Source organism: Anastrepha obliqua, chromosome 2 (genome assembly GCF_027943255.1).
Source record: "Anastrepha obliqua isolate idAnaObli1 chromosome 2, idAnaObli1_1.0, whole genome shotgun sequence".
Taxonomy (NCBI): Eukaryota; Metazoa; Arthropoda; class Insecta; order Diptera; family Tephritidae; genus Anastrepha; species Anastrepha obliqua.
Window position 1 is genome coordinate 36,186,404 of NC_072893.1, and position 26,873 is coordinate 36,213,276.

At 34.2% G+C, this 26,873-nt stretch overlaps 1 protein-coding gene across 2 annotated transcripts in view; it reads right to left on the minus strand.

The window, feature by feature from the left end:
- Positions 1–26,873, minus strand: part of LOC129239012 (uncharacterized) — a 162,127-nt gene that overhangs the window by 40,610 nt on the left and 94,644 nt on the right. For both annotated transcript variants that reach the window (XM_054874273.1, XM_054874274.1), the window contains exon 3: positions 23,833–24,009. In XM_054874273.1, the coding sequence (XP_054730248.1) occupies positions 23,833–24,009 (177 nt within the window). The remainder of the gene's footprint in view (positions 1–23,832; positions 24,010–26,873) is intronic.

Here is a 26,873-nt window from a genome sequence, read left to right on the forward strand (position 1 = left end):
GTGGACCAACGCTAAGCTGTTAGATAAGAATGCAATTAACGGTACTTAAATCGATGCTATTGAATAATAATCAAGTTGACTGGGTATTGAAACAAATATGGTGGCAGCAGCTATGACAATAAACGGGCAACATAAACGTGGCGAAACAGCGAAAAGCAACAACTATGTTGTCTTCATCGAAAACAAAGCATCAAAAACCATTTCAAGGTGCAGCAGCTATTGTTGTTTGCCTTTGCAATAAAAGTGTAAAAGAAGATAGTAAATGTGCATACATACAAATATACGAAAATAAAAAATGCACGATTGTCTGCCAGCTGAAAGAAAAGTAAGCGAGATAAGATAAATAAGCGACAGATAGAAAAAAAATTGAGTGTAAATACTTTAGTCGCTCGATTGACCACCGGCGTATACGAGTACACAAAAGTATATACCAGCTCAATAGGCACTAAACAAACAACGCAAACCAGCATTAGCTGCAGCAGAGGCGGCCAGCAACATTAACTATTTTGTTACTCAACATGTTGCACTGTAGCTGCCATTCATCCGCAGCTGTGAGTTAAGCAGCAAAGCAGCCAATGACAATGAAACCGTTAAAGTGCGCACGTTTTACTAGGATTTAAAAAACAAACAAGAAAACAAAAAACGATTTTTTTTTCTTTCAAAACACACTTGTGGGTCCATACAATTGACGTTGTTGTTGCTGTTGTCGTAGCATCAGCAAGAGATGGCGAGTTAATTTAATAGCGCTGTTGCCCAGCTGTGGCGGTAACTAACATTCGCAATAGCAATAAGCGGATCATAAAAACTAATCGCACAGGTATTTGGTATGTTGCCTATGCCACCAACTCTTCACGACCTGCGCAGCTTAATTGCGCGCTTGTGGCACAGTGGAGCCGCGGAAAGATTTTAGTGAAGATTGAGTATTTTTTTTTAACACCAAAGTGATTTTGAAACGAGGTAAAGCCAAAAGCTCCAGACAATGCCTTTTAATTGAGGTGAAAATATCGACAAAGAAATAAAGGAAGGCATGGAGAGATGAAGACACATGCATAACAGTTAGGCGATTGGGGCCGCAAATAAATAAGAAAAATTTAAAGGAACTGCTTAGCCTTTCAAGAGAGAATTGTGGCTTGTATAACCTTCTTCTTCTTAATTGGCGCGATAACCGCTAACATGATTTTGGCAGAGTTTAACAAAGCGCGCCAGTCGTTTCTTTCCCGTGCTAACCGGTGCCAGTTGGACACCAAGTGAAGCCAAGTTCTTTCTCCACCTGATCTCTCCAACGCAGAAGAGGCCTTCCTCTTCCTCTTTTACCACCAGCTGGTACCGCATCGAATACTTTCAGAGCCGGAGCGTTTGTATCCATTCGGACTACATGATCCAGCCAACGTAGCCGCTGGATCTTTATTCGCTGCGCTATGTCTATGTCGTCGTAAAGCTCATACAACTCATTGTGCCAAAGTAAAGGCCAAAAAATCTTGCGCAGAATCTTTCTCTCAAACACTCCAAGCGTCGCTTCATCGGATGTTGTCATCGTCCAAGCTTCTGCGCCATACGTTAGGACGGGCATGATGAGAGTCTTGTAGAGTGTTAGTGTTGCTCGTCGAGAGAGGACTTTACTGCTCAATTGCCTACTTAGACCAAAGTAGCACTTGTTGGCAAGAGAGATTCTACGTTGGATTTTCAGGCTGACATTATTATAGGCGTTAATGCTGGTTCCTAAATAAGCGAAGTCTTTTACAACCTCGTAATCATAACTTTCAACAGAGACTTTGCCTCTTTATCCAGTTTAGAGAAGGCAGAACTAACAGCGCGGTAGTTAAGGCCGATTATGTCAATATCACCGGTATTCGACCACAAGAGTACGTCCTTATAAAAAATTGTGCCTGAGCGATTAAGTTCTGCGGCTCCAACGATGCTCTCCAACATCAGGTTAAAGAAGTCACACGACAGCGAGTCACCCTGTCTGAAACCTCGTTTGGTATCAAACGGCTCGGAGAGCTCCTTCTCAATTCGGCACTGCTGGTGTTGAACAACGTCATCTTGCATAGCCGTATTAGTTTTGCGGGGATACCAAATTCAGACATCGCGGCAAATAGGCAACTCCTTTTCGTACTGTCGAATGCAGCTTTGGAGTCAACGAAAAGATGGTGTATAACCGGTCATTGGCTATTTGGCTGGCATTCCTTGAGACTAGTAATTTTCGCGCACAAATATTTTATAAGTTGTAGAGATGAGGAAGAAGCAGTTGAGTACTTCATTTGTAATTGTTCAGCCTTAGCTAAAATCAGAGCAGGTTTTCTAGGTAAAGATTTCTTTTTTAATTTTCTTACGTAACTGTCTGGTGTGGGGATGGGATCAATCTGACGCTTCATTAGAGCCACAAAATGGGTCCACGAAGAAAAATAAATGAGGGTCCCGTGTCGCACAGTGGTATCCCAACGGACCTGTAAGTTCTAAGTGAGTTGGTCGTACAAACCGACTACCAACATAACCTAACCTAAATAAAGAAAATAATTCAATTTGTTGTTTGATTGTCAAACCGACCTTGAATCAGCTCACAAAATGAAAATGAGAAAACCAAGTATTTGGAGGACACCAAAATAATTTCAATCAGATGGAAAGGAATCAGTTAAAAGTTATCGTTCAGAAGACATTTCCACAATCAATCCAAGGCTGTTGCTCAATTTTTTGTAGAAATGTATTTCGGACGCATTTATAGTAAACACACACATACACACATATACCAGAGCTTATCTTTTAAAACACACCTGAAGTATGCGACCGAAAAAGCATTTATCGCGAAGTGAGTTGAGAAGTGGATTTTTATCTGACTCACTTTTTAACAGGGCATGGATGCTTCAAAGTTTCCTCCATCGGTTTCCACACGAACCGGGTCCCACTTGTGAATACTGTGGGGTAAGCGCAATAGAAGACGTACACCTCGTATTATTCGAATGTAAGCGTTTTTATGGCTCTAGATTGAAGCTTCGCAGCATATTTGGAGGAAACTATGACCCAGAGTCGTTCGTGCAATCCATGTATGTTACAAAGCAAGGAAAAATGATGGACGGCAGCATGCGATGTCATAGCAGAGACTATGAAGAGGCTAAGGAACCTCGAAAGACTACGACGAAGGACCGGCGACTAATTCGCCTTCCCCTTCAGACAATGCGGCGCTTGTGATAGGAGTGGATATCTTCGTGGATGAGCTGAAAGTGGTCTGGACAGATGCGTGATCGAGCTGGAAATAAGTAAAAAGGCAGTTACAGAAGAAGAACGATTTGTTTCACTAACAAGCTGGCAAACTTGATGGAACTCTTCCAACTATGGATGGATCTATAAACTTATGCTTGACGTACGGACGTGGTTAAATCGGAGTTCCGGCGATGCAAGCTGCCAGGTGACTCAATTCCTATATATGAACAGGGGGGATTCAAAAAATACCTGCATAAGTTTGCCAAATCTTACTGCTCTTTGCCAAATCTCTGCGCTCTTTGCCAAATCTCTGCGCAGAAGAAGACGCGGACCTGTCAGTTTCCTCTGTCCACGTTTTATGACAGGAAGAAGAAAATACAACCGACGTAGTTAACTCATGTTTGAGTCAGAAGAAAAGTGAGAGGAGGTAGCTGCGTATGTTACTAGAATTCTAAGAAAAGAGCTTAGGTACAATGAGAGGTCATAGCCGATCATTGTTGCAATTATCCCACCCTGCGAAGTAATACGTGGACGCAGTTCCGCAGCGAGAATGGTGGAGGTGACGTAGGTGTACTGTTGCTTAAATCCAATATAGTAAGATATTACTAACTGTGCTTGGTCCCAAATGAGGTTGTACACTTTAGAGGACAGTACAGGTATGCATTGTGTATGCCGTCTAAGTTGATTGTATCTATGTAAGATTCCCCCTCCGGTAAAAAAACAAAACAAAAAAAATAATATTGATTGTTGTTAGCAAAAAGCGTTGTTGGATGAAAATACAAGGTGGCTCAAAATTAATCATCCATTTTTTCTTTTCGAGTAACTTTTCTACTAAATCAAAAAATAAAAAATTATAATAATAAAAAATTATTTGGAGTGATGGAAATCCTTGTTGTAGTTTCAATTTTTGACTTGGCTAATTCCTTTCACTTGTCTCACTACCGCTCCTGTTTTCTTGCTGATTTTTTTGACCAATAAGAGTGAGAGTAAAGTGAATTACCCAGAGCATTTCATAATAAGGGAAGATACCCATTTTGTGCCTATTAATGATTAATTTTTGCTTTGAAGGGGATACATTTCAAAAATGTTAATGCAAGGTGGCGCAAAATTAATCATCATTGCTTCTGTTTTTCACATAACTTTTTTACTAATATAAATAAAACCAAAAAAAAAAATTATTACTGATGGAAAAAATGGAGGCAAAACTTAAGAATTTTTTCGTTAGCAACTCGAAACTAACTAAAGAAAATTACAAAAAACAAGGTAGCGTAAAATTAATCATCCAATTTGCTTTCAAATAACTATTTTTCTAAATAACAAAAAAACAAAAAAAAATATTTTGATTGATGAAAACCTTCATTTTGGTCCATGCGGGTCATTGCTTCTCTGTTTGTATATTGCAGCTATTTCGTTAACAAATGCCAAATATGATTGCCGACGACATTTACAAAAATTATACAGGGTGATTAATTTTGCCCCAACGCGCACATTTGCCACATACTCTAGCGAAAGATCGTAACTACCTCCGTGTGTAAGCCATGCAACATGAACAGCAACGCATTACCGGCAATGACAACAATTTTAAAAGTTAATAACAACAACAAAATGGTAGCAAATGCAGCTGCATTGTATGAGTAGTATTTGCTTTGGTTTTGTTGTTCCATTGTCGCCCGAATTTTTGTGCTGCTATTGACGAGTTTCTTGTTACTACTTTTACTTCGATTTTTGTGTGAGTGAATGTGTGACGGTGTGTGCACGTTTTACCAAGCCTGGGTAATTTCGTTTATTTATTTAATTTAATGTTGCCGTTGCTGTTGCTATTGCTGGGCACCATATGTGAGCTACAATTACAGAGCTGTTGCAAAATTTAAAGCTGTACATTTATAAGTATAGAGCGGCAGAGGGTGGTACAAGTGCACTGCATTAAATTGCTATAGCCCAGGGACTTATTAACAAGTTTTGAAAATTTATTTCTTTTGTTATTTAATTAAATAATTTTTTTGTGAAAATATAGTTTCATATCTTTTGCCTTTATTCACATCTTTGTGAAAATAAAAAAAAAAATTTTAATTTTTCTCATAATTACAAAAAAAATTTCAGTATGCGGTTCATTGAGATTTTTTATAATTAAATTTTAAAAATAAATTTAGTACAATAATTTAGTCCAATAAAATCCAAACTTAAAGCGTCTCGAAAATCGCTTTGATTTTTTAGAATTTTTTCTTGCTAACGGTACTCGTCACACTCTTTCAAAGTATTTTTTCGAGGTTCTGTGGTGCATTTCTGACGCTCTCTCACGAATACGTTGTACCACATTGCTTTCGGGCTTTCAAAGTTTCATTAAATCTTAACCTTTAACGGTAGGCCCAAAAAAGTTCAAACCTATCTCTAGGACGACTAATTGATATCGCTAATTTAGAGGACGACACCTTTACGGAGGATTCAGGCCATCAGAATCTCCACCTTCTGCTTGCATATTTTTAAATGAAGCTTGTGCGCCTCCCCAAGCTCATGCCATCTTCTACTCAAGAGTTCGTTGCCATACTATTTTAGTCAGTTTTTCTGTTATTCTTTTGCAGTTCACACTGCTGAGTTTCATCGACTCATTTCATTAGTTGATGGCGCATTACCAGTTATTTACCAAGCTCCTATTGAACTATTTTTTTTTTGTGTTTTTTATCGGGCGTGAGTGTTTTAATGCCTTACCCATCGTCAAAACCGTGGAAATGGGGACAATTTTAATAAAAATTTTTAGAATAATAATTAGAAATTTTAGAAAAATAATTACTTTTTTTAGTCCATTAAATTTTAGTTCAATTTTCATCAAAATGTCTAACTTTTTAATCAGAGTTTTTAGAATAATTTTTAGTATGAAATTTTGTAATCCATTCAATTTTAGTCCAATTTTCATCAAAATTCCTACTTTTTAATAAATATTTTTGATGAATTTTTGCTATACCATTTTCTATTTCCATTCAATTTTTTACATGAAAATTTCTAATTTTTTGATCAGAATTTTTAGAATAATTTTTCGTATGTCATTTTATAGAAGAAAATTTTCTAAGCCGAGCCACGATCTGAACCGCTATTTTCTATGGGGCGGAAAATCTCCTTTATTTAACCTTGGATGTTTGGTAAACAGGATCTTACTTTGGCACTTTTAAAATTCGATGCCGTTTTTTCATTTGAACTTTTCTGGAATGCGCTTACCATCGTAGATCAATGTTACTTTAAATTTACGTATTCTGCATGCGCACTAAAACTGAGTGTGTGGTTTATAATTACACTAAGATATCTTAGTGCGGCGGCTGTAGCAGTATGCGCTTGCAGATGACTACCATTCGGTAGAGCCCGGGTGCGAAATCCATGCGCCGGCATGAAGCATCAAATGATAGAGAAGATTTTTTCTAATATGATCGGCTCTTAGTAGGCATTGGCGAACCGTCGAGTATATTTCTGGTAAAGATTACAATACTCTCGGACAGCCAATCAGTTCTAAAAGCTTTAGATAGCTATACCTTCAACTTAAAAATTCTCTTAGAATGCCACAAGGCACTCAATAACCTGGCATCCAAAAACAATGTCTCATTAATTTGGGTACCAGGACATGAGGGATATGACGGCAACGAAAAGGCAGACTTTCAAGCCAAAAAAGGGGCAGATGTAAACTTCATCGGACCTAGTCCCATGTTCGGATTCAACAAAAACAGCCTAAAACAAAAAGTAAAATACTGGGCCAAAACTCTATTAAATCAGCATTGGGACAACGTAGAGGGTCTTAGACACTCCAAAAAGTTCCTAAGTTTCAACGCCAAAAGAGCTAACATGACCCTCACGTTAAAAAAAAGAGCATTCGCACTCTCACAGGCACTTACATAAATTAGGCATAACTAACACCAGCACCTGCAGATTTTGCTGCGAAGATGAGGAGTCTATAGAACATCTCATCATCGAATGTCCGGGATTGACGCATAGAAGGAAAAGGTTTTTAAACAAGCTCATGCTTACAGATGAAGACCTCCAATCACTCCCTCAGAAGGAGCTGGTACAATTCATAAGCATACTTAACAGTCAATAGACAGCATATGGTGCACAATAGATCAATGTGGTCGCAGTGCTAAAGGTCCATACCTTAACCCTTTACTACCATTAACCATATTTCTGGTATGAAAAGGCTTTTCATCAAAAACAACCAGTCGTTCCGAGGCGGCATAAATTTTTAGTACCCTCCACTTGGGAGAAAACATCTATGTGCATACCATAATTCGGAGGACGAGTTGGGCCAAACATCCAATAAAAGATGTGGGCGCCCAAATATTAGATACCTTAGCATTCATGAAGACTTGATCACATAATTGCCAACTTTGAAGGCTATCACTTCGAGTTTTCTGCGACTGCTTATGAAAATTGCTTCCATTTTCTTTGCTGCGTTGAACAAATCTAAGCTTCACAACTTTCGCGTTACTGCTGATATGCCTTTGCTTATCTCTATCTCAATATCTGGTAGAAGGCAGTTTACTGACCAACGTCAAAGGGAGGTCACCCGCCAAACGTATAATGTACGAGTATGGAAAGGAAGTCAAAGTATGCCATCACTCTCTGCGTACCCTGCATGTGAAGGCACCACGCACGGCACTAATCCCCTTTTCACATGTCCCTGAAAACCCACTCAAAAAAACCCCTCTCTCTATCTGGACCTAGCTTGCCGAAACGGCATGTTTCCTGGGCCTACCGTTAGATGAGTTAGAAGAAGGCGACCGGTGATGCACACTACACTGACAGGGCTAGTATTACTGCTACAACAACAACGACAACAACAACTCTCTGCGTACCTTAATGCAACCTGAATCACCCTGTATGTGTGCGGTTAAGAATGTGCACTGGTTTGCCGTGAGCTAATCGATTCAGTAGCGGCCAAAGAGCGGCATAAGTTGCGGCTGCTCTTTAAAGTCTATGCGATTTTTTTATGTGTTCTACTTTATTTGTAGTTGCTACATTTTGCACCTGTACTCTTTTTCTTTGCCTGCTTCATTTTAAATTCTTATTCCTGCTCTTCTGCTTCCCTTCTCATTTTCTATTATTTGCACATTTTCTAACCCATTCATATCGCTTGATTTGCTTTGCTGCTCCTATTTTCGGTATTTTCTTTTGGCGCTCTACTTTTTCTCCACTACGGTACAGGTATGATTTAACCTATTTCTCTTTTCCTTCCACTTTATTCTTTTGCCACTATGTACTTCCTTTTGCTTTTGGCCATTCTTTTTTCGCACAGTTGTGCCAGTTGTTTTTAATTGCCACTTGTTTCTCCGCAAACTGATTTTGTTGCTGTTACAGCTACATATGATGGACATGTTGTTGTTTTTGTTGTTCATGTCTCGGCTGTAATCGATTTACGTTGTTATTCAATGAGTTGCTTAAACAAACAACAGTTATGGTCGGTTGTCGATTGTCTATTAACTGACATCAATGGTTTGTTATTGCTGTTGCTTTTATTTTTGTTTAGAAACATTGTTGCAAACTGGTCTGCAACACGTTGCGTTGTGTTTTATTTAATTGAATTCTTCTGTAACCTGTTGGAGTTGATTTTATGGCTTTTTGTTATTTAAGTTTATTCGAATTTACTTTTGCTAGGGCTTTTCTGTGATCTTATAATGGCTTTTTTATTGAGCAAGATTCCTCTGATGTTTGAAGAGTCTAATTCACTTGAAGAATAATAGAGGAGGCTATTTTCTACTATATTTCTATTTTCTCTCTTTATTTTTATAAAAGAGTTTAAGTTCATTCAAAAATGACTCCCAACATCTTGAATAAAAAGGTTAAGACCATGATGGAAAGAGTAATGAGATGGCGCCTATCGTGGTCCCGTTACTTTGCTCTCAGTGAATTTTACAACGAGTTACGTGATTTTATCACCAGTATGGCCAAATTACCATTTTTGCAACTTGATTTAGCATTTGTTTTTTGTTATTTAGTCCTTTCTTCATGACATTTTTCTAGCCTGTTCTTATTAAACGAAATATTTATAATTTTGTAAAATATAAATTTTTCAAAAATTATTCACTTACACATGAAGCTATTTTAGCACCTCAGCACTTTTGTCCTGCACTGGACTCAAACTTCTAGTACATTTTTTTTAAAGTAAAAAAATCCGAACGATGCAATAATTATATTTTTATTTAAAAAAACATTAATATTTTGTAATTTTTTCATTGACTAAATATAAACTAGTCCTGCAATAAAGAAGAAGAAGAAGAAGAGAACAAGTTTCTTGTTTAGATTACGATTAGTTCATTAAGAGCCATTAGGTTCCATTTTAATCGAGAACCCATGCGTGTGCTATCAGTGCTAACGCTCACTGAGAAGATCCCCACGGAAATTTCACGTGGAGTTTTTTTGTTGGAAAATCTGCTTTGACTTCCATCTACTTGAAAAAACTTTTGTTTACTTTAAAGCATTTAAACAGTTTTTTGTTTAGCATGAAATTTTCTTTTGGCCAGAAATATTGGGTTAAAATGTTCGACAAAGCCCCTTAAAGCTAAATATTGTATTATATAAGTTTTTCTAATAATTTAAATGAACTTGAAACCAAAAAAGAAAGACTTCAATACACTGGAAAAAAATGTGACGTTTAGAAACAAAGTGGTAGATGGTCCAATATTCTAAAGTCATCCTCTTTCAAAATGACAAAATTTTACATATTTTTGATTTTCGACAATTCTAATGCTATTACAAAGGTCCCATCTGACATTTTTATTTCAAAGTTTGAAAAATGTTACCATTCATTCACCCAGAAAGTTTCTATGTATGAGGCATATTAGTGTTGTTTAAAAATTCAGCTCGGCAAAACAAGTAATTAAACCGCACATTTTCGTGCGATTATTTTTTACAATTTTCGACGTGGATGAACAAGAAAAGAATGCAACGATGAACTAAACTAATTATGTGGTCAGCACGCACTATCCTTTAGCACTGTAAAAATGTTTTATAATATATTTTCTCGTGGCTGGTCGTTCGCCGACGAATTCCATGAGGTTCACTCAAAACCACTTGTTGTGCTAGAAAATATCGCGCCTTGTGATAAAAAAGGTGTGTTCGCCTTACAATTTAGAAAACGCTCAGGAAACGCAACTGGACAAATTACTTCGAAAATTTGTTCAAACGAATGCCAAATCGTATTGATTTTCATGAAGAATATTTTAAATTATTAATAAGAATATTTTGAAGAACAATAAAACCATTTTCAACCACTAATGTTAATTTTTCCATTTGCTACGCCAGAAATATAAATAGCAACCCTCGTACCTCATTCTTGTCCTATTATAGCGTACAGTGTTATTGTTCTGTAAAACGAGCCACTTTATGGTACCTGAATTGTATGCTTCAATCCACTCTAAATTAAAAAGCAATTTTTTCGTTTTCGAGGCGTTTTTAGTAAATTTTTGACGCTTATTAAAAACGTTTTCCAAAATAGCGAAAATCAAAACTTATCCCTAATAATCACTTTATGCGCTGGCATGTCGAAACTTTATTAATTCCTTTTGACAGTTCGTAAAAGTTTCAAAAAAAAATATCAAATTTCACCATAACCCAATTCAACTACTCTCCATCAAACTGAACAAATCACGTTTCAAACTTAAACAGTTAACTCTCACAAATATTAACACGGATATGGACACATGCAATTTAAGCATAATTAGTAATTTTCTTTCTCTCTAAATTATGCGCACTTTTTACTTTCCTAAGTTACAAAAAAAAAGAACAAAAAAAAAAGGAGCGAAAAAACTTAACAGCTTGTGAAGTACATATGTATGTATTTGTGAGTAAAACATTCACTGTCCCATATCTGCGCAAGATCTTATGTGAATACATAAATATTTGCAGTCTCACCTAGGCCAATCTATGCAGTCGAATAACAAAAATAATGACAATATCCGAAAGCCGCGCGTACATTCCCATAAAGCATAGAAATTAGGTAAGGGGATTTATTGTTGTTGGTGAGAGCAAGTTTCATAAATTCAAAGGCAGCAAGCAGTCAACACGAGTATTATAATTTAAAGGCAACAACAACTATAAAAAATTGTACAACACATTCATGCCCACTACATACAACGGCATCTGCATATCAACCTTGACCTTTTCCAACGAATGCATGTAGCGGTGAATTTATGTAGGCATGCATGCACAACAACTGCATGACAAGCGGCAAGTACTTTCTAGTTATTTCGTTATTTCGTTATTCCCGTAATTCCTCTTGAATTTTTTCTTTGTAGCTGCTGTCGCTGTTGGAAATGTGTGCCATTTTCTAGCTGACGGGAATACCTGTACATTAATACTACTGACCTACTCCAACCTGCCTTCGGGGCCACACAGCACCGTTTCTTGATACTATCCATTTTCAAGCTATTTAATGTGATTACATGCAAGGTATGCACACATAAGTATGTAAGTATGTAAATATTAAATTTAGATATGCATGCGAGCTGCAATTGTATCTGCTTGTTTCGAAGTGTCAGCTCTGCTGTGGCTTATTTGCATACTTCAAGAAATGTTTTCGTGTGTTTGGACATTTTACTGTGACAGATGTTGTGATGGCTTATCTGTTGCATGCAACATAATTATCATCACCATCAATGGTGTAAGTATCAACGGTTTTTGGGCATGCGATGTGAGTAAATGTACATTTGTATGTAAGGAAGTGATGTATGAACATATGTATGTGTGTATGTATGAATAACAGGGACAGAATTTGAGTGGAATTCTCCGCCGTTTTGGCGTTTAAACTTTTTGATTGTCTCTTAGAAACGACAGGCTCCAGTTGGTTTCCATAAGAAGGTTTTCATAGCTTATTTAGTTTTTATGGTTTATATGTTGTCATTGAAAAATTAAAATTATTCGGCAGCGTGCCTAGAATATCTACAGTGCAATCTGTCTTAAGCGGAGACCGAATGGACTGACTGAAAAGGAAGGGTTAAGGTGTCATAGGAGGGTTGTTTGCGCAGTGGAATTTTTTTTTTAACTCTTAAAGATATGTGGTATATATTGGAAAAAGTTTCCACTTGTGGGATGTGCCCGTTAGGAGAGGGAACATTGTGTAAAGTTTTATATCAAAAATTAATAAAATAGTAACTCAACTCAACTCAACTCAACTCAACTCAACTCAACTCAACTCAACTCAACTCAATTCTCATCAAATATTGCTTAGCTTGCCTGTGATGCACCCTTCGACAAAAAAAGCTTTGCATCTCTTGTGGTTTTAAATTTGAAATTTAATTAAAACTCCTAACTTTATACCAAATTTAGAAAAATTTATAAATTTTTTAGGAAAATATATAACTTTTTGATCATTTAACCTTTTGACTATGCAGTTCTGTAGCTCATTTAATTTTGGCATAATAAAGCGAAGGCTCAGGCCCGGCATTAGATGCTCTGTTTAGTCTACCCCACCACTTGATGTTTTCATCCAAGGAGAGGCCTTGAAAGCCATCTGCACGTTGAAATTGGTATATGAATTGGTACGGCCCCTGCCCGGCATTGGACAACAGAGTAAGCATTGACTTTGATCCAATGATCCTCGCCATGCCCTTGACTCCATGCCATCAAGAGTCGCACTTGACAAGAGATACAGTGTCGTGCTGCCAGAGGCTCAACTATGGTCACATTTAGAAAACGAGCCGGGCAAACACTGATCTCGCATTTTTACGGATGACTCCAGGACCGAGCACGGTTCCATCTGTGGTATCTACGTGGTTATACTCATAGACTTGGACAGCCCGTCAACCACTTTAAGGGTAGTCGAGTAAATCCAGGTTAAACTATGTCGGTAGACCTAATAGCCTGATGCTAACATACCTACATAGGTCTAGGAACTCGTGGGTATCGCGGGTAACGAGATCTCTGACTCTTTAGCTAGGATAGGTTCTGAGGTCAACTTCCTTGGCCGGGAGCGCGTTCTGCCACTCCCTTCTGCAGCCATCAAAGTCACGGTTAGCAAACGGATTACTCAAACCCACAAGCGAGTTTGGCAGGCTGTGAAGGCTGCAGATGGACAGGACTGATGTTACCGGTCATGTCCGACCGACTGTCGCAGTTCCTCCTGTCATTAAGTAGAGGGGACTGTAGGCAGCTGATTGGACTGATGGCGGGTTACTTTCTATGGGCAAAGCGCATGGAAAAGGTGGGCATCTCAGGCAGTGCACTCTGCCCAGCTTGTGAAGAGGAGGATGAGACGGCGAACCACTTTCTGTGCGTCTGCCCGGCCTTCGCTCGAATCAGGTAGCTTGAGGTCTTTGGCACTGATGTATTAAGAAGCGACCATCTTGGCTCCTTGGTCGAGTAAATACCCATGCGATTGGTTTATCCTCGGATTATTCTTCACATACGACTTGTCAACGGCGAGTAGCGAAAATGGTATAAGAGCGAACTACTAGGCAGGGCCGTTCACGCAGTGCGTATGGAAGATTCGCGACCACAGAAAAAAATAATAAACTATAATCCAATCATCCTGTGATGCAAAGGCAAAACCAAGCTGACATGGCCACAAAACATCACCGAAGACCTGGAGAAATGAAAAGTAAAAGAAAAACTCTGCAAGATCTTGACCGAGTTAAAAGGAAGGAGATCGTTGAGGCAGCTAAAGCTCGGCCCGAGTTGTAATGCTGATAGATGAAGATGACGATTAAATGAGTGAAGTTTCATTAAGATCACAATAAAATTGGAGCATAAAGGAATTTTTGAATGAAGTATGAAATGTATGAAGTACATTTCTGTATCTCTTTACGATTGCCTACACTGACACGAACGAGAAGACTCCAACTTATATTTTACATATCTGTGGAAACTACTTTTTCAGAGATATTTATTCACGTGAGAGTAAAAAAAAATTACAATTTCGTGTTCATGAAAACCTATTAATTTCACTTCTCGCAGCATATCGTCATGATCATCACCGTTTGGCGCCACAGCTCTGTGTGAGCTTTGACCTGGTGAAGCAAATGTCTTCATTTGTCTGGATCATTGGTTGATTCCTTCCAGTTCTTACTTTCAGTTTCCTCATGCCATCCACTAGTTCCTCAATCCAATTTGATATCGGTGTAAGTGTGGCTTTCGTCGCAAATGTTTTAGCGTCAATTATTTTTCGTTGAGCTCTCCTTGGGTTCATTCTCGTGACGTGACCTAGACATCTGATTCTTAGAGCTCTGATGAAGCGCACAACATTCTCTCTTTTTAATTGTTGGCCTAGCTCATGATTTCATCTTATGCGCCTTTCACTGTTGTTGACTTTGACTGCTCCGCAGATTTTTCTCAAAACTTTTCTTTCAAATAATTGGAGTTTGGTTTGGGCTTTTAGCTTTGTCCTTTTCACACTTACATACAATAGAGTTTGAGAAAAAAACTTTGTACACACTTGTACGTATCTTTTTATGCAAACCAATGCAATAGCGAAAATTAATTGCCATGCACTTGGAGGCTCAAGCAATAAGAAAATTCGGAAAGCCCGAAATGAAAAGCTGGAAACTTGGCAAGTAAATATTTGCATTTTGTATAGGAATGCATTTAACATCACCAATGAAAATTTCATGTCGGCAATGAGCGCCACTTATAGCCACTTCGAATTAATTTCAATTACTGGAATTGCTTATTTAGTTTTCAGACTTCTTGCGGAAGTTTGCCAGACCAGAGTGGAGTTTCCGCGTATCGCATCTTCACGAATCAGCCAGCCATCGTCTTTGTGTGTTAAGCGCCGGAAAACAAAAGGAAAAACGTAATTTACCATACAAATTTTGCATTGTTTGTTAACCCCATTTCTCTTCCATGTAAATAAAAGACATTGAATTCATTTGAATTGCAAACGAGTTTCATTTAATTATCAAACGAAACGCGTGCACTGTGCGGCCAATATTGTTGATCCCAATCAATTCGAGTTGAAAGGTAGATTGGCATGCAAAATTGCTTCTGGATATTTAAAATCAAATCAATTTGCGATGATACGAATTTCATCGGGAACTGCTTTGATAAGTTTTTGCTTTATTTAAAGAAAAGGGTAGGCTTGAGTATAAAAGGAATTAACTGAAAAAATTTCGAAAAATATTTAAAAATTTTGATGATTTTTTTTAATATTTTTATATTTTTTGGTTTTAATTTCATTAGAGGGCATAATATAATACTTAAAAAAAAATATTTTTTTTTTTTAATTTTTTTTAGGAAAGAAACAAAATTGGTTCATTCTTTTTTCTTTTCATTGATTTTTCTTTATTGCTTAGACTGCAATATTTTTTGTTTTTGCATTAAATTTCTTGATTTTTTAATTTAATTTTAGGGTAAAATATAAATTTTAAGAACAATAAAAAATATTATTTTATATATTATATTAAAATTTTTTAGGAGTAAAAATATTTTTTTTCATTCCTTTTTCTTTTCATAAATTTTTTTTTGCTTCTGGATTGCAATATTTTTTTGTTTTTGATAATATTTTTTGATTTTTTAATTTAATTTTAGGGTAAAATATAATTTTTAAGAAAAAGATAGTTTTTTTAAGAAAAATATTAATTTTTAAAAGGAATAATTTTATGAAAGAATATAATTTTTAAGAGAAATATAATTTTTTAAGAAAAAGTGTTTAAGAAAAATAATATTTTTTGTTAATATTTTTTAGGAAAAAATATATATTTTTTCATTATGGCTTAGACTGAACATTTTTTTTTTGTTTTTGATAATATTTTTTGATTTTTTAATTTCATTTTAGGGTAAAATATAATTTTTAAGAAAAATATAATTTTTATAAGAAAAATTATAATTTTTAAAAAGAATAATTTTATGAAAAAATATAGTTTTTAAGAAAAATAACAATTTTTAAAAAGAATAATTTTATGAAAACAATATAATTTTTAAGAAAAATAATATTTTCTTTATTGTTTGTAAAAAAAAATTATAGTTTTTGTTAAAATTGTTAAGGAAAAAAAATTTTTTTTTTTAATTTTTTATTAGGTTCTTATTTTTTCTTATTGCTTATACTGGAGTATTTATTTTTCGCATTAATAATTTCCGATTTTTTTATTTAGTTTTAAGGTAAAATATAATTTTGAAGCAAGAAATACAATTTTTAAGAGAAGTAATATTTTTGTTAAAATTTTTTGGGAAAGAAATTTTTTTCATTCTTTATTATTTTATTGTATTAGATTTTTTTAAGGCAATATTTATTGCATTATTTATTTTTTGCAATAACATTCTTAGCTTTTTAATTTAATTTTAGGGTTAAATATACTTTTTAAGAAAATTAGTATGTTTTTTGTTAAAATGTTTTAGGAAAAAAAGACTTTGTTTATTTGGTCATTCTTCATTTTTTATTTTATTTTTTTTTTTGCTAAGACTGCGCTCAGCAAAACCTGAAAGCTTCATGATAGCATTCCCATCCATAGAATCCAATGGATTTCCCAACAATTTTCCACAATTTTGCACAAAATAATATCGTTTTTTGCCACAAATTTTGTATTTTTTGTATAAAAAAGTATATTTTATCTTAAAAACTTAAAAAAAATTTTAAATGTCAAAAAGAACCGGAAATATTTTATTTATTTACTTTATATATTTATTTTATTTTACTTAAAAAGTGCCATACTAAAATTTTTATCTTTAAATTAATCCCAAAATTATTGAATTTTTTTCATCTTTTTTCACCTTAAAAAAATTCCATACTAAAATTTTCAGCATTAAATGAAACTCAAAATTATTGCGTTTTTTTTTAATTTTTTCAGTTTACATCTTATTACACCCTAGACTAAACAAATTTTCACAAAAATTTACGACAATATTCAACAAACCTGGAGCACTTGACAGGAAAAAGCTCTGAATCAAATCATCTCTTTTTGCCGGCACTTTAGAACTGTGTAACACAGAGCTGGTGATGCTAAACAAAAATGTAAAGCAAGTTTTTTGAAACAAAAATCACCTTTACTAAATCACCACAGCCAGACTAGAGTGAGTGAGTCTAGCGGAAAATGAGGACACCTTTTTACTGCACCAATATTTGGTATTTCTAATACCCATTGTATCCCTTAGCACTTCTAAAAGATCTTCACATCTAAAAATCTTGAAAAAGTTCCATTTTAATTATTTTTCAAAATCTATGAATAATATTTTTTGGTTACAAAGCACTCGCTCCCTCTTGAGTTCATAAGCCTTTCAATACATTCGCTGCCTATTCGATTGAAATTTTTGAGAGCTCTGAACTCTTTGATTCTCTAATGTTCCAATAAGTTGCATGTATTGTGCGACTTTTAAAGGAGTTTTCATAAAACGGGCCATAAAAAAATTAACGAAATATGCAAAAGTAAAAATATAAAAAGTAAAGTCTCCTTACGTCGGGCTTTAATTCACTCTAAGCCTGATGTTGTTGACGAAAGTATGCCACAAAGAGAATCTTCCTTTTTTTGTAATATTCACATTGCCTGTGCACCTACTTTTACCTTACACTATATTCCATTCTAGCAAATCCCGAAATACACTTCACCAAATGCCATTAAAGTTCAGCCACTTAGGTCTCATATCATAAATTCTACCTCAATATCAAGTTAACTAGTTGCTACTCAGATACATTGCCTGCCTGTCTTTGTTTTTTTTTTTAAATACATTCAATTATTTTTCTCTTTCTCAATTTCCTAATCACTTACTCTACCTGTCTACCTCAAGTGGATCGCCTCTTTAACGAAAGCTATAAACAAATGCAATTCACCAAATGCCTTCCGCAATCATTGCGCTGTTAGTACATTTAACACCTTTTGCTTTTAGCTAAATCTCTTTTGAACTTTTTTCCTCTTAATTGCATTTTATTAACAAGCCAAACCACTAACTGGCCCATTTTTAGTCATTTACATACAACGAAGTACGAAATTCGTGTGCTAGTGATCTAATTCTTGCAATACTCGAGCGAAATTTTTAACACATGGCACACTTACACACATCAGTATACTATATAGGTATAACATGTGCACACGTACATTCGGATAATTGTGTGAAACGTGCGTACACTTGAAGAAAACTGTCTGCATTTTTGGGTGGCAAAGCACAGTCCGGTTAGTTGAGCTACGAAAAACGAATGAGTTGAAATTGAGTGACTGGCTGACATGTAATTCCAATGCGAAGTTTGGGGCGCGTATATGTGTATGTGTCCGCACACATATTTACACTTTACATTGACTAATTTGGCAATTTCAGTATTTGGCTAATCAAACTTAAATAATATTTGAGTAGCATAAATAGGCCACACAGGGTGTAGAAAACGAATGTCAGTGAGAAGTTGTTAGTGGTGCTATAATGCGTCATGTTGCCTTGGCTTGCGATGGCGTTAGTTTATTGCAATATCTTGCCTGTAAAAATTTGTAAATAAAGTAGAAAACAAAAAATAAAAAATGAATGATAAGACCAACAAACAAAGAAAAGGAAAACAAAATAATAAAATAAAAGGTTTAAGATAAATATATAAATACATTGGGGGGAAAAATTAAAATAAAAATAAAAAATTATAATATTATAAAAAATAGTATAAATGCAATAAATAATATAAAAATAAAATCAAGTACCAAAAAAAAAAAATTAGAATTGAGAAAAATTAAAATAATATATTAGTAAAAAATTAAACAAAATTGCATAAAATCCAAATAATAAATGACTAACATAAAAATAAAGAAAAAAAAAACAAATAAAACACTTTACAGCACTAAAAAAGAAAGTAGCACAAATAGGTAGTAGAATATTCAAAAAGGAAACAAAATAAATATATACAAAAATGTAATTGGAAAAATAATAAAATAAAAAATGAAACAAAAAACACTAGTTTTAGATTCAAGTAGCAAATAATTTGAAAATGAAGACAAATAAAAAGCAATAAATATAAATATAAGAGTAAAAAATAAAACAAAATGAGAAATGAATCATATAAAAATAAAGAGAAATAAAATAAAATTAAAAACTAAATAAAATTTCAAAAATAAAACAAAATAAATCATGTAAAAGTAAAAATAAATAAAATTAAATTAAAAAGAAAATAAAATTGAAAAGCAATAAAAAATTAGAATAATAATAAAACAAAGGAACAAAAATAATAATAAAAAATAAAATACTATAAAAAATATATATAAATAAAATAAAATAAAATAAACAAAAATTACATACATAAATAAAGACAAATAAAAAAATTAGAGTGGTAATAAAATTAAAAAAAAAAATTTAAGTAGGAATAAAAAGTAGAATAAAACATAAATATTGCCAATATCAAAATTATAATAAATATTAAATAAAAAAAAAATAACGTAAAGTTCAAGAAGCAAATAAATAATATGAAATTATAGTCAGATACGAAAGAAATAATAAAAATACAAAAAAATATATATTTAATTAAGAAAAAATAAAAATAATAGCAAAAAATGAAATAAAGTAAAAAAAACCATAATGCTAATAACTAATAAATAACACAAAAATAAAGTAAAACTAAAAAAAGGAAAAGATAATAAAGAATTAAGAAAAAACAAAAATAACAATAAAAAAATTCGAGTAATAAATCAGTAATATAAAAATAAAAAATAATGTGAAAAATTAAAAAAATTAGGATAATACACTATTCAGATTAAAAAATAAAAAAAAAATAAATGAAAATAATAAATAAATAATATTAAAATAGAGGTAATAGCAACGTACAAAAATAGTAACAAAATTTTAAACAAAAATTTAAATAACCGTAAAAAAATTAAAACAAATAAATAATATCAAAATTAAGTGAAATGGAGGATGGTTCCATATGTAGAAGTCCACGCAAGTGCGGAAAGTTACTGATCGCCATTCACTTGGGAGTGGCCAGGACGATTCTTCTACATATGGTTCAAGCAGCTCACAACTTCCAGAATTAGCCCAAGTACCCTCTGGGTAGCTTCCGACAAACGTTCGGGAGTGAGCCAAAGTGAGAAGGCGAAGCATCCCAGGATAGCTGGTTTGGGATCCGCTACTTAAAAATACCCCCCAATGAAAATATTAAAAAAGCTTCGGATGAGACCTCCCTATACTGATGACGACCACTGCAAACAAAATAAGGACTACGATTTTTTGTATCTGGAAATTACTTCCTTAATAGTTTGCTTATGTTCAAAGTATTTGAGGGCATGCACCTGGAATGTCCGGTCCCTTAATGGGAAGGTGCCTCTGCCCGGCTGGTTGATCTCCACGTGAGAGTAAAGGCATCACTGCAAGAAAACCATAGGACCTTGCGACGTCTACTAGAGTTGCCATGTAAAGGAACGCAAATACGGTGTAGGATTTGTTGTGGGAGAGAAATTTCGTCGCCAAGTGCCGTCGTTCACTCCGCTGGACAAGCGGCTCGCAACAATCCGCACCAAAGTGCGAGTTTTTAACATCTCCCTCATTTGCGCCCACGCCACACAAGATTCCTTCTATGAGCCAGTTTAGCCAGCTCGTTGAGTTTTTAGCCAGTTCGGGTTGTACACGGAAAATGCATACGAACAGCCACTTCTGCACACCAGAATACAGATAGATATTTCCAGTCACTTTCAGTCCATTAGAAACATTTTCACGATGTTTGAAGCTGCGAATAGCGAAAAACCCGTTTAATATTATGACTTGGGCGTTGCCGCTTTCGGTGGCGACTTTTCACCTTTATGCACCCTAGGCCGGGTCGATTTGTGGGGAGGCAAAAAAATCACCCATTGCTCTGTGAAAATCATATTCTAGGGATCAAAATAAGAAACTTTGCCGAAGGAACCATACCTCTAAAACGAATTCTGATGTCCCCCAATTTGGGTCGAACTTTTTAGTTTCTTTTCTATAACTGACTTAAAATAATTTTTTAATTTACATATGTTCTCACTAAATAAATTTCTTAAGAGAAAAAATAAATATTATTATAAATAAATAAAAATAAAGAAAAAACATAGCCATTTAGCTGATTTTTTCATGTAAAGGCCAAAAATGGTGATATTTTTAAATGATACGTGATATATTTTCACAAGTACTTGTCATGTGAGTCCATTTGTTTTCATGGCGCTACTAAAACAGGTGCTCTCGAAAAACTCGCATAGAACAAAAACCAAACATACTGGAAAACACTTCGATTAAAAGCCAAAGGAAGACCCCCCTTTTCAGCCATATTTGTCTTAACGAACAACGCAGTGTTGCCAATTCACGAGCTTAACTCAATTGCCGGAACTTAATTTCCATACCTCGTAATGTAAAGTAAAAAAAAAGAAAAATAGTTCGCACAGTTTCTGTCTCCAAATCGCCATGTGTGCGTGTTTTAGATGTACAGTTTCTTGTGCGTGTGGCAAAATTGTCCTCTTTCTGTCTTTCAAGTGTCCAAACGGCAATTGCTTATTTATTGCAGCGCCCCAGGCTGAGCGCATTTGTACGGCCATGGCAATTTATGCACACACAAAGCCGCAAGTTAGCATTTTCAGCTTTGTAACTGAATGCTTGCCGTTTGATTTGCAAAAATTGTTAATTTCCTTGTTTGAACATGAATTTTGACTTATCAAAGACGGAAATTGTTTATGGGTTTTCATTAGCGCAAATTGTTCGCCAGGCGCTAAGGTGCGTAGTCTCTGTTGTTGGGGGAAAAATGGAAAATCTATATGAATGAATGGGTAGCAAATAGGATTATCTGAAAGGATTACCTGAAAGTTAGAGTATTAAAATTTCTTTTCATAATATGACAACTGGATTTACAGTTATCTAGAGTGGTTGGCGGGTTGTTTGCTAGTACTGAGGAAACTTTTTAAATTAATTTTTTTTTTTTAAGAATATTTTTGCAATAATTGACCTTAAAAATGGCTTACATATTTAGATTCTAGATAAAAAAATTAACAATAAAATTTAAAATAAAATTCTATTACAGAAAGTAGTAAAAAAGTTGAAGTTGTAGAAAGAGTTAGAGATAAGGCATTCTAAAAATTTAGAAATATTAATTGTACAAGTTTTTGGAAGTTTAGACGTTTGAATTTTCTAAAATAATTTTCAGGTTTAAGAAAACAATTCACAAAGTTTAGATCAAATCATTTGAAAACAAACTCTTCCCAACACTCATATAAAAATTAGGAAGAGTTAAATTTTCTTGTTGAACTATTTTCTTTACATTCGATAACCTTTTTTTTGCTAGAGTTCTAAACGATGGGTAGTTTTTCTAATCTTAGGGCACAACATTGCTGCGATGACAGTTTTATTGATGCACGAGGCATTTTAAACCTCTTCATCCGTCAAAAAAAAATTCTCATACAGTTATAACTTCTGAAGCCTTGGAGTCTCACATCTCGAAAAATATTTTATTTAGAAGGTAATTTTTCAATATTTTTAATTTTTTATAGTTAAGATGCAAAAACTTTGGGAAATCCGGACGAAATTTAAAAATTAAAAAGTAGAGCCATTTAAAAAGTTCTTTTGTGAACAATATTTTCAAGATAACCAAACTGAAATGCTTTCTGACTTATGACCTTTTTAACTACACGCCATTTATGCAAGTCGTATCAAAAAATTTTATCTTATTGCAGGTTTTAGTACCACTTATTAGGGACTTTTTTTAATTTTTGCTATTTCCATATCTTTCGTAAAAAATGTCAACATTTATTAAGTACATTTCTGCCAGTTCGAATATATTATAAAATCAGCCCAATTGTAAAATTTTAGTGAAATCGAATGCCATAAAATGCTTCATTTATGGGGTTAGGGGCAGTCAGAATTTTCAAAAAGTTGGATTTTTCTTTGTTTTGCATTTTCTTAAAGTATAATATCTTGAAAATATTGCATGAAAATTTGAAGTGATTCCGACAAATACTTTTCGAGTTATTCAACAATTAACAAAGGGCGCTCGGGCGTTCCGGAGCCGATAGCAAAACTTTAAATGCGTTTTTCTCAAAAATATGTTTTTTGAGCTGGTGATCGCTGTAACTTCAAAACCGCTTTGTAGATTTCAATAAAATGTATACAGCTTTTGTAAAACATTAAAAACTCGTGGTGATCGAAGAATTTTTTTTTTCAAAAAATTTTTTTTAAAGAATTAATTGTCAGTTTTTTCTCGAAAATCTTAAAAATATTTCCTCACACAAAATAGGTTTTTATTAAATAAAAAAGTTATTCAAAAACAGAATTGGATGATTATGTTTGCGACACCTTGCATTTACATTTTTGAAATGTATCCCCTATAAAATGTTGCTCTGTGTAATTCACTTTTCTCTCACTCTTGGTGGTCAAAAGATTCAGCAAGAAAACAGGAGTGGTAATTAGGCAAGTGAAAGAAATTAGCCAAGGCAAAAATTCAAAATTGAACAAAGATTTCCATCACTGCAAATAATTTTTTTTGTTTGATTTAATAAAAAAAGTTACTCGAAAAGAAAAATTGGATGATTAATTTTACGCCACCTTGTGCATATATTATATTTTATAGCACTGATGCTTCCAATAGAATAAATGCGTTCAAATTTTGATTCTCCTTTTTTCCTTCAGCAAAAACTAATTGATGCTGAAGGCCACTATTAATCACTCCTTTTATCCCAAAACGGTGTGTCTAATAATTTCGCTAAATATATATAAATATTTGCAATAAATATAGAAAATGATATGGAATCTTGAATCTGTGAAACTTACCACAAAATGGTATGCCATCAGGCACCCAGGCGCCTTTATCGCAAACACGCCGCGCCGGTCCCAGCAGCTCAAAGCCGCGTTCGCAGGTGTACGAAGCTACGGTGCCATGCGTCAAGTTCGCACTGGAGAAGACAACAGTGCTGTGGGCTGGTGAACCAGGGAAACTGCAAGGTGGTTCTGCAAAAAAAGAAAATAGAAACAAGAATTTAATAAAGAATAGAGAGTAAGGAAATGCGTAAATAAGTGGATTATAACTAATCAATCACGGTTTTTGAAAAAAAAACCTTGCCCGCCCCGACTGTCGGTTCTACCCAACCGGAATTTATATTCGGCCAAAGACTGTCAGTTCAGCAGCATTAACCATATATGTATAGGAAATTTGTATGCTGCTTCAACAATAACAACCTGAACAACCTAATCTAAATAAATCTTGATTTATTAGAAATTTATTTTATGGTAAGGCATTTGAAAAATGTGTTGCTGTTTACATGGATTCCACTACATTCTCTCACGTCTGGTGGAATAAGTTCACTTTAACACTGACGGCTATAAAAACCATCAGAGTTGTCGCATTTGAGTAGCAAAAAAATACATACGTTGCCATGGAGAAGCTGGTGCATCTACAACAAGCAACTATTCGTTCCAGGTTTTTGCCGGGTGGCATCCTTAGTTGATTTTTTTTCTAAAAATAAGCAATAATACCATTACCGCATCGTTCTAACCGATTTTTGTTTCCCTAGAATTTTTTTCTTGCAATTTTCGTTTTACATTTTTCAAGTGAAACTTCTTAGGCGTCGGTGGACCAGCGAGAACGGAGAGTAAAATTTCAAGGCCATGCAACGTTTTGGGCATTTTCGTTCCGCGAGAGAAAAAAAAGATATAACGTAGAGGAAAATGGGAGAGAGAGCTATACCGTATAAATATCTGAGATACGCTTTAGGCTATTTTTCCTGAGTTTTTCCTTGTGGTTGCTAATTTCTAGTGAGAAATAACACTGCCTACTTTTCGGCGCTTGTTTGTTCGTGCAAACTTGTAGAAAATATATTTTTGGTACCTACGTTTTGGCGTTATATTTCCTTGGTGCCTACTGTTTGGGGCGTTTCTTGGTCCCAATTTTTTTTGGTGTTTTTTGGTGCCTACTTTTTGGCGCTCATTTCCGTTTCCTGGCTAGTTCTTGTGCGTACTATAAAGTGCTATCCATTTCGGCGTCGGATTTATTGATATTGCCTTGAGGTTATTTGTGCCGTTGCTGCGGTCCTGGAATCGCTGCGTTTGTGCGCTTGGAGTGGTGCGCGTTGTTGCCACGGTTTGTGTCTGCCGTTTACCTACACCGGTCGACCCTTCTCAGTTGTTTGTAAATTTTGTCTATTTGTATTCTCTGCAAATGCTGTGAATTTATTTAGATATATATTCTTTCTCTCTCGGGTCTCTCCCTCTTTCTTTGTCTGCCTTAAAAGTTTCACTTCTACACGCACTTTTTTTTGTCTTTACAGAATTTTTGTATGCAGAATTTTTTTATTGAAATTTTCTGTTTTAACAGAATTTTCATATGCAGAACTTTTTTATTGAAATTTTCATTTCATATGTTTTTGTCTGCACAGAATTTTCATATGCAGAATTTTTTTATTGTAATTTTGGTTTTAAATTTTTTGTATTTAAAAATTTTTTTTATTGCAATTTTCGTTTAAAATTTTTTGTCTTTACAGAATTTTCGAATGCAGAATTTTTTATTGCAATTTTCGTTTCAAATTTTTTCGTCTTTACAGAATTTTTTTATTCCAATTTTCGTTTACATTTTTTATCTTTACAGAATTTTCGCATACAGATTTTTTTTGATATTTTCGTTTAACATTTTTTTGTCTTTACAGAATTTTTTTATTCCAATTTTCGTTCAAAATTTTTTTGTCGTTACAGAATTTTTGTATGTAGGATTTTTTATTGTAATTTTTGTTTGAAATTTTTTGTCTTCAAAAAAATTTTTTGTTGCAATTTTCCTTTTGCATTTTTTTCTCTTTACAGAATTTTCGAATGCAGAATTTTTTTTATTGCAGTTTGCTTTTAATATTTTTTTGTCTTTACAGAATTTTTTATTGTAATTTTTGTTTTAAATTTTTTGTCTTCAAAAAAATTTTTTGTTGCAATTTTCCTTTTGCATTTTTTTCTCTTTACAAAATTTTCGAATGCAGAATTTTTTGTATTGCAGTTTGCGTTTAATATTTTTTTGTCTGTACAGAATTTTCGTATGCAGAATTTTTTTTATTGCAATTTGCGTTTTAAATGCCTTTACAAAATTCTGAAAATACAGATTTATAACCTAAAGGGAGGCTAGAATTCGTTTCACATTTTTTACAAGATTTTTACCAGAAGGAATACTGCAGTATAGAATTTTGGTCCTCTTCTGCACAATTTATTATGACACTGCTTCTATAGATTCTTTATTTTTAAGCCAGATCCTTTGAGTACTCTTGCCGTTTTCCTCAAATAGATTTGAGAGCTATTTACTTTCGAGCACACGCCTAAATGCTTTGCTGTGAGCTTACAATAAAATTTAGTTTCTTGAAACAGATAGTTGAAATTGCTGCTCCATAATAGAGTCCAGTATTTGAATCACAAACTTTTAATTTATTTTGAAAATGTTAGCAAGTGGCGCATCTTCAGCATTACTGCACCGCACATCAATATAAGCATTAAGCATTCCAGCGAGGAAGAAAGGGCCGCCACTACACTCACAAGTAAGTGATAAAAATGAAAGCACAGGCTGAAAATTTTCACATAATTTTTCATTGCATCTGCAACTTCCCGGTACTCATTAACTATCGAAAATGTACGTAAACAACAAAAAAAAAAAAAATAATAATAATCAAATAAGATAAACAAAAAACTTAAACTGTAATGAAATTCAAAGCGCGCCTCTATACCACAGCGCTATGCAGATCGTAGAAGTTTCGCTTTTCCTGTTGATTTACGCATAAAATTACATCATAACGTCGCACAGCTTGATTTGGGTGAAATGAACTTCCTTGTTGCTAGCCGCATTAAAG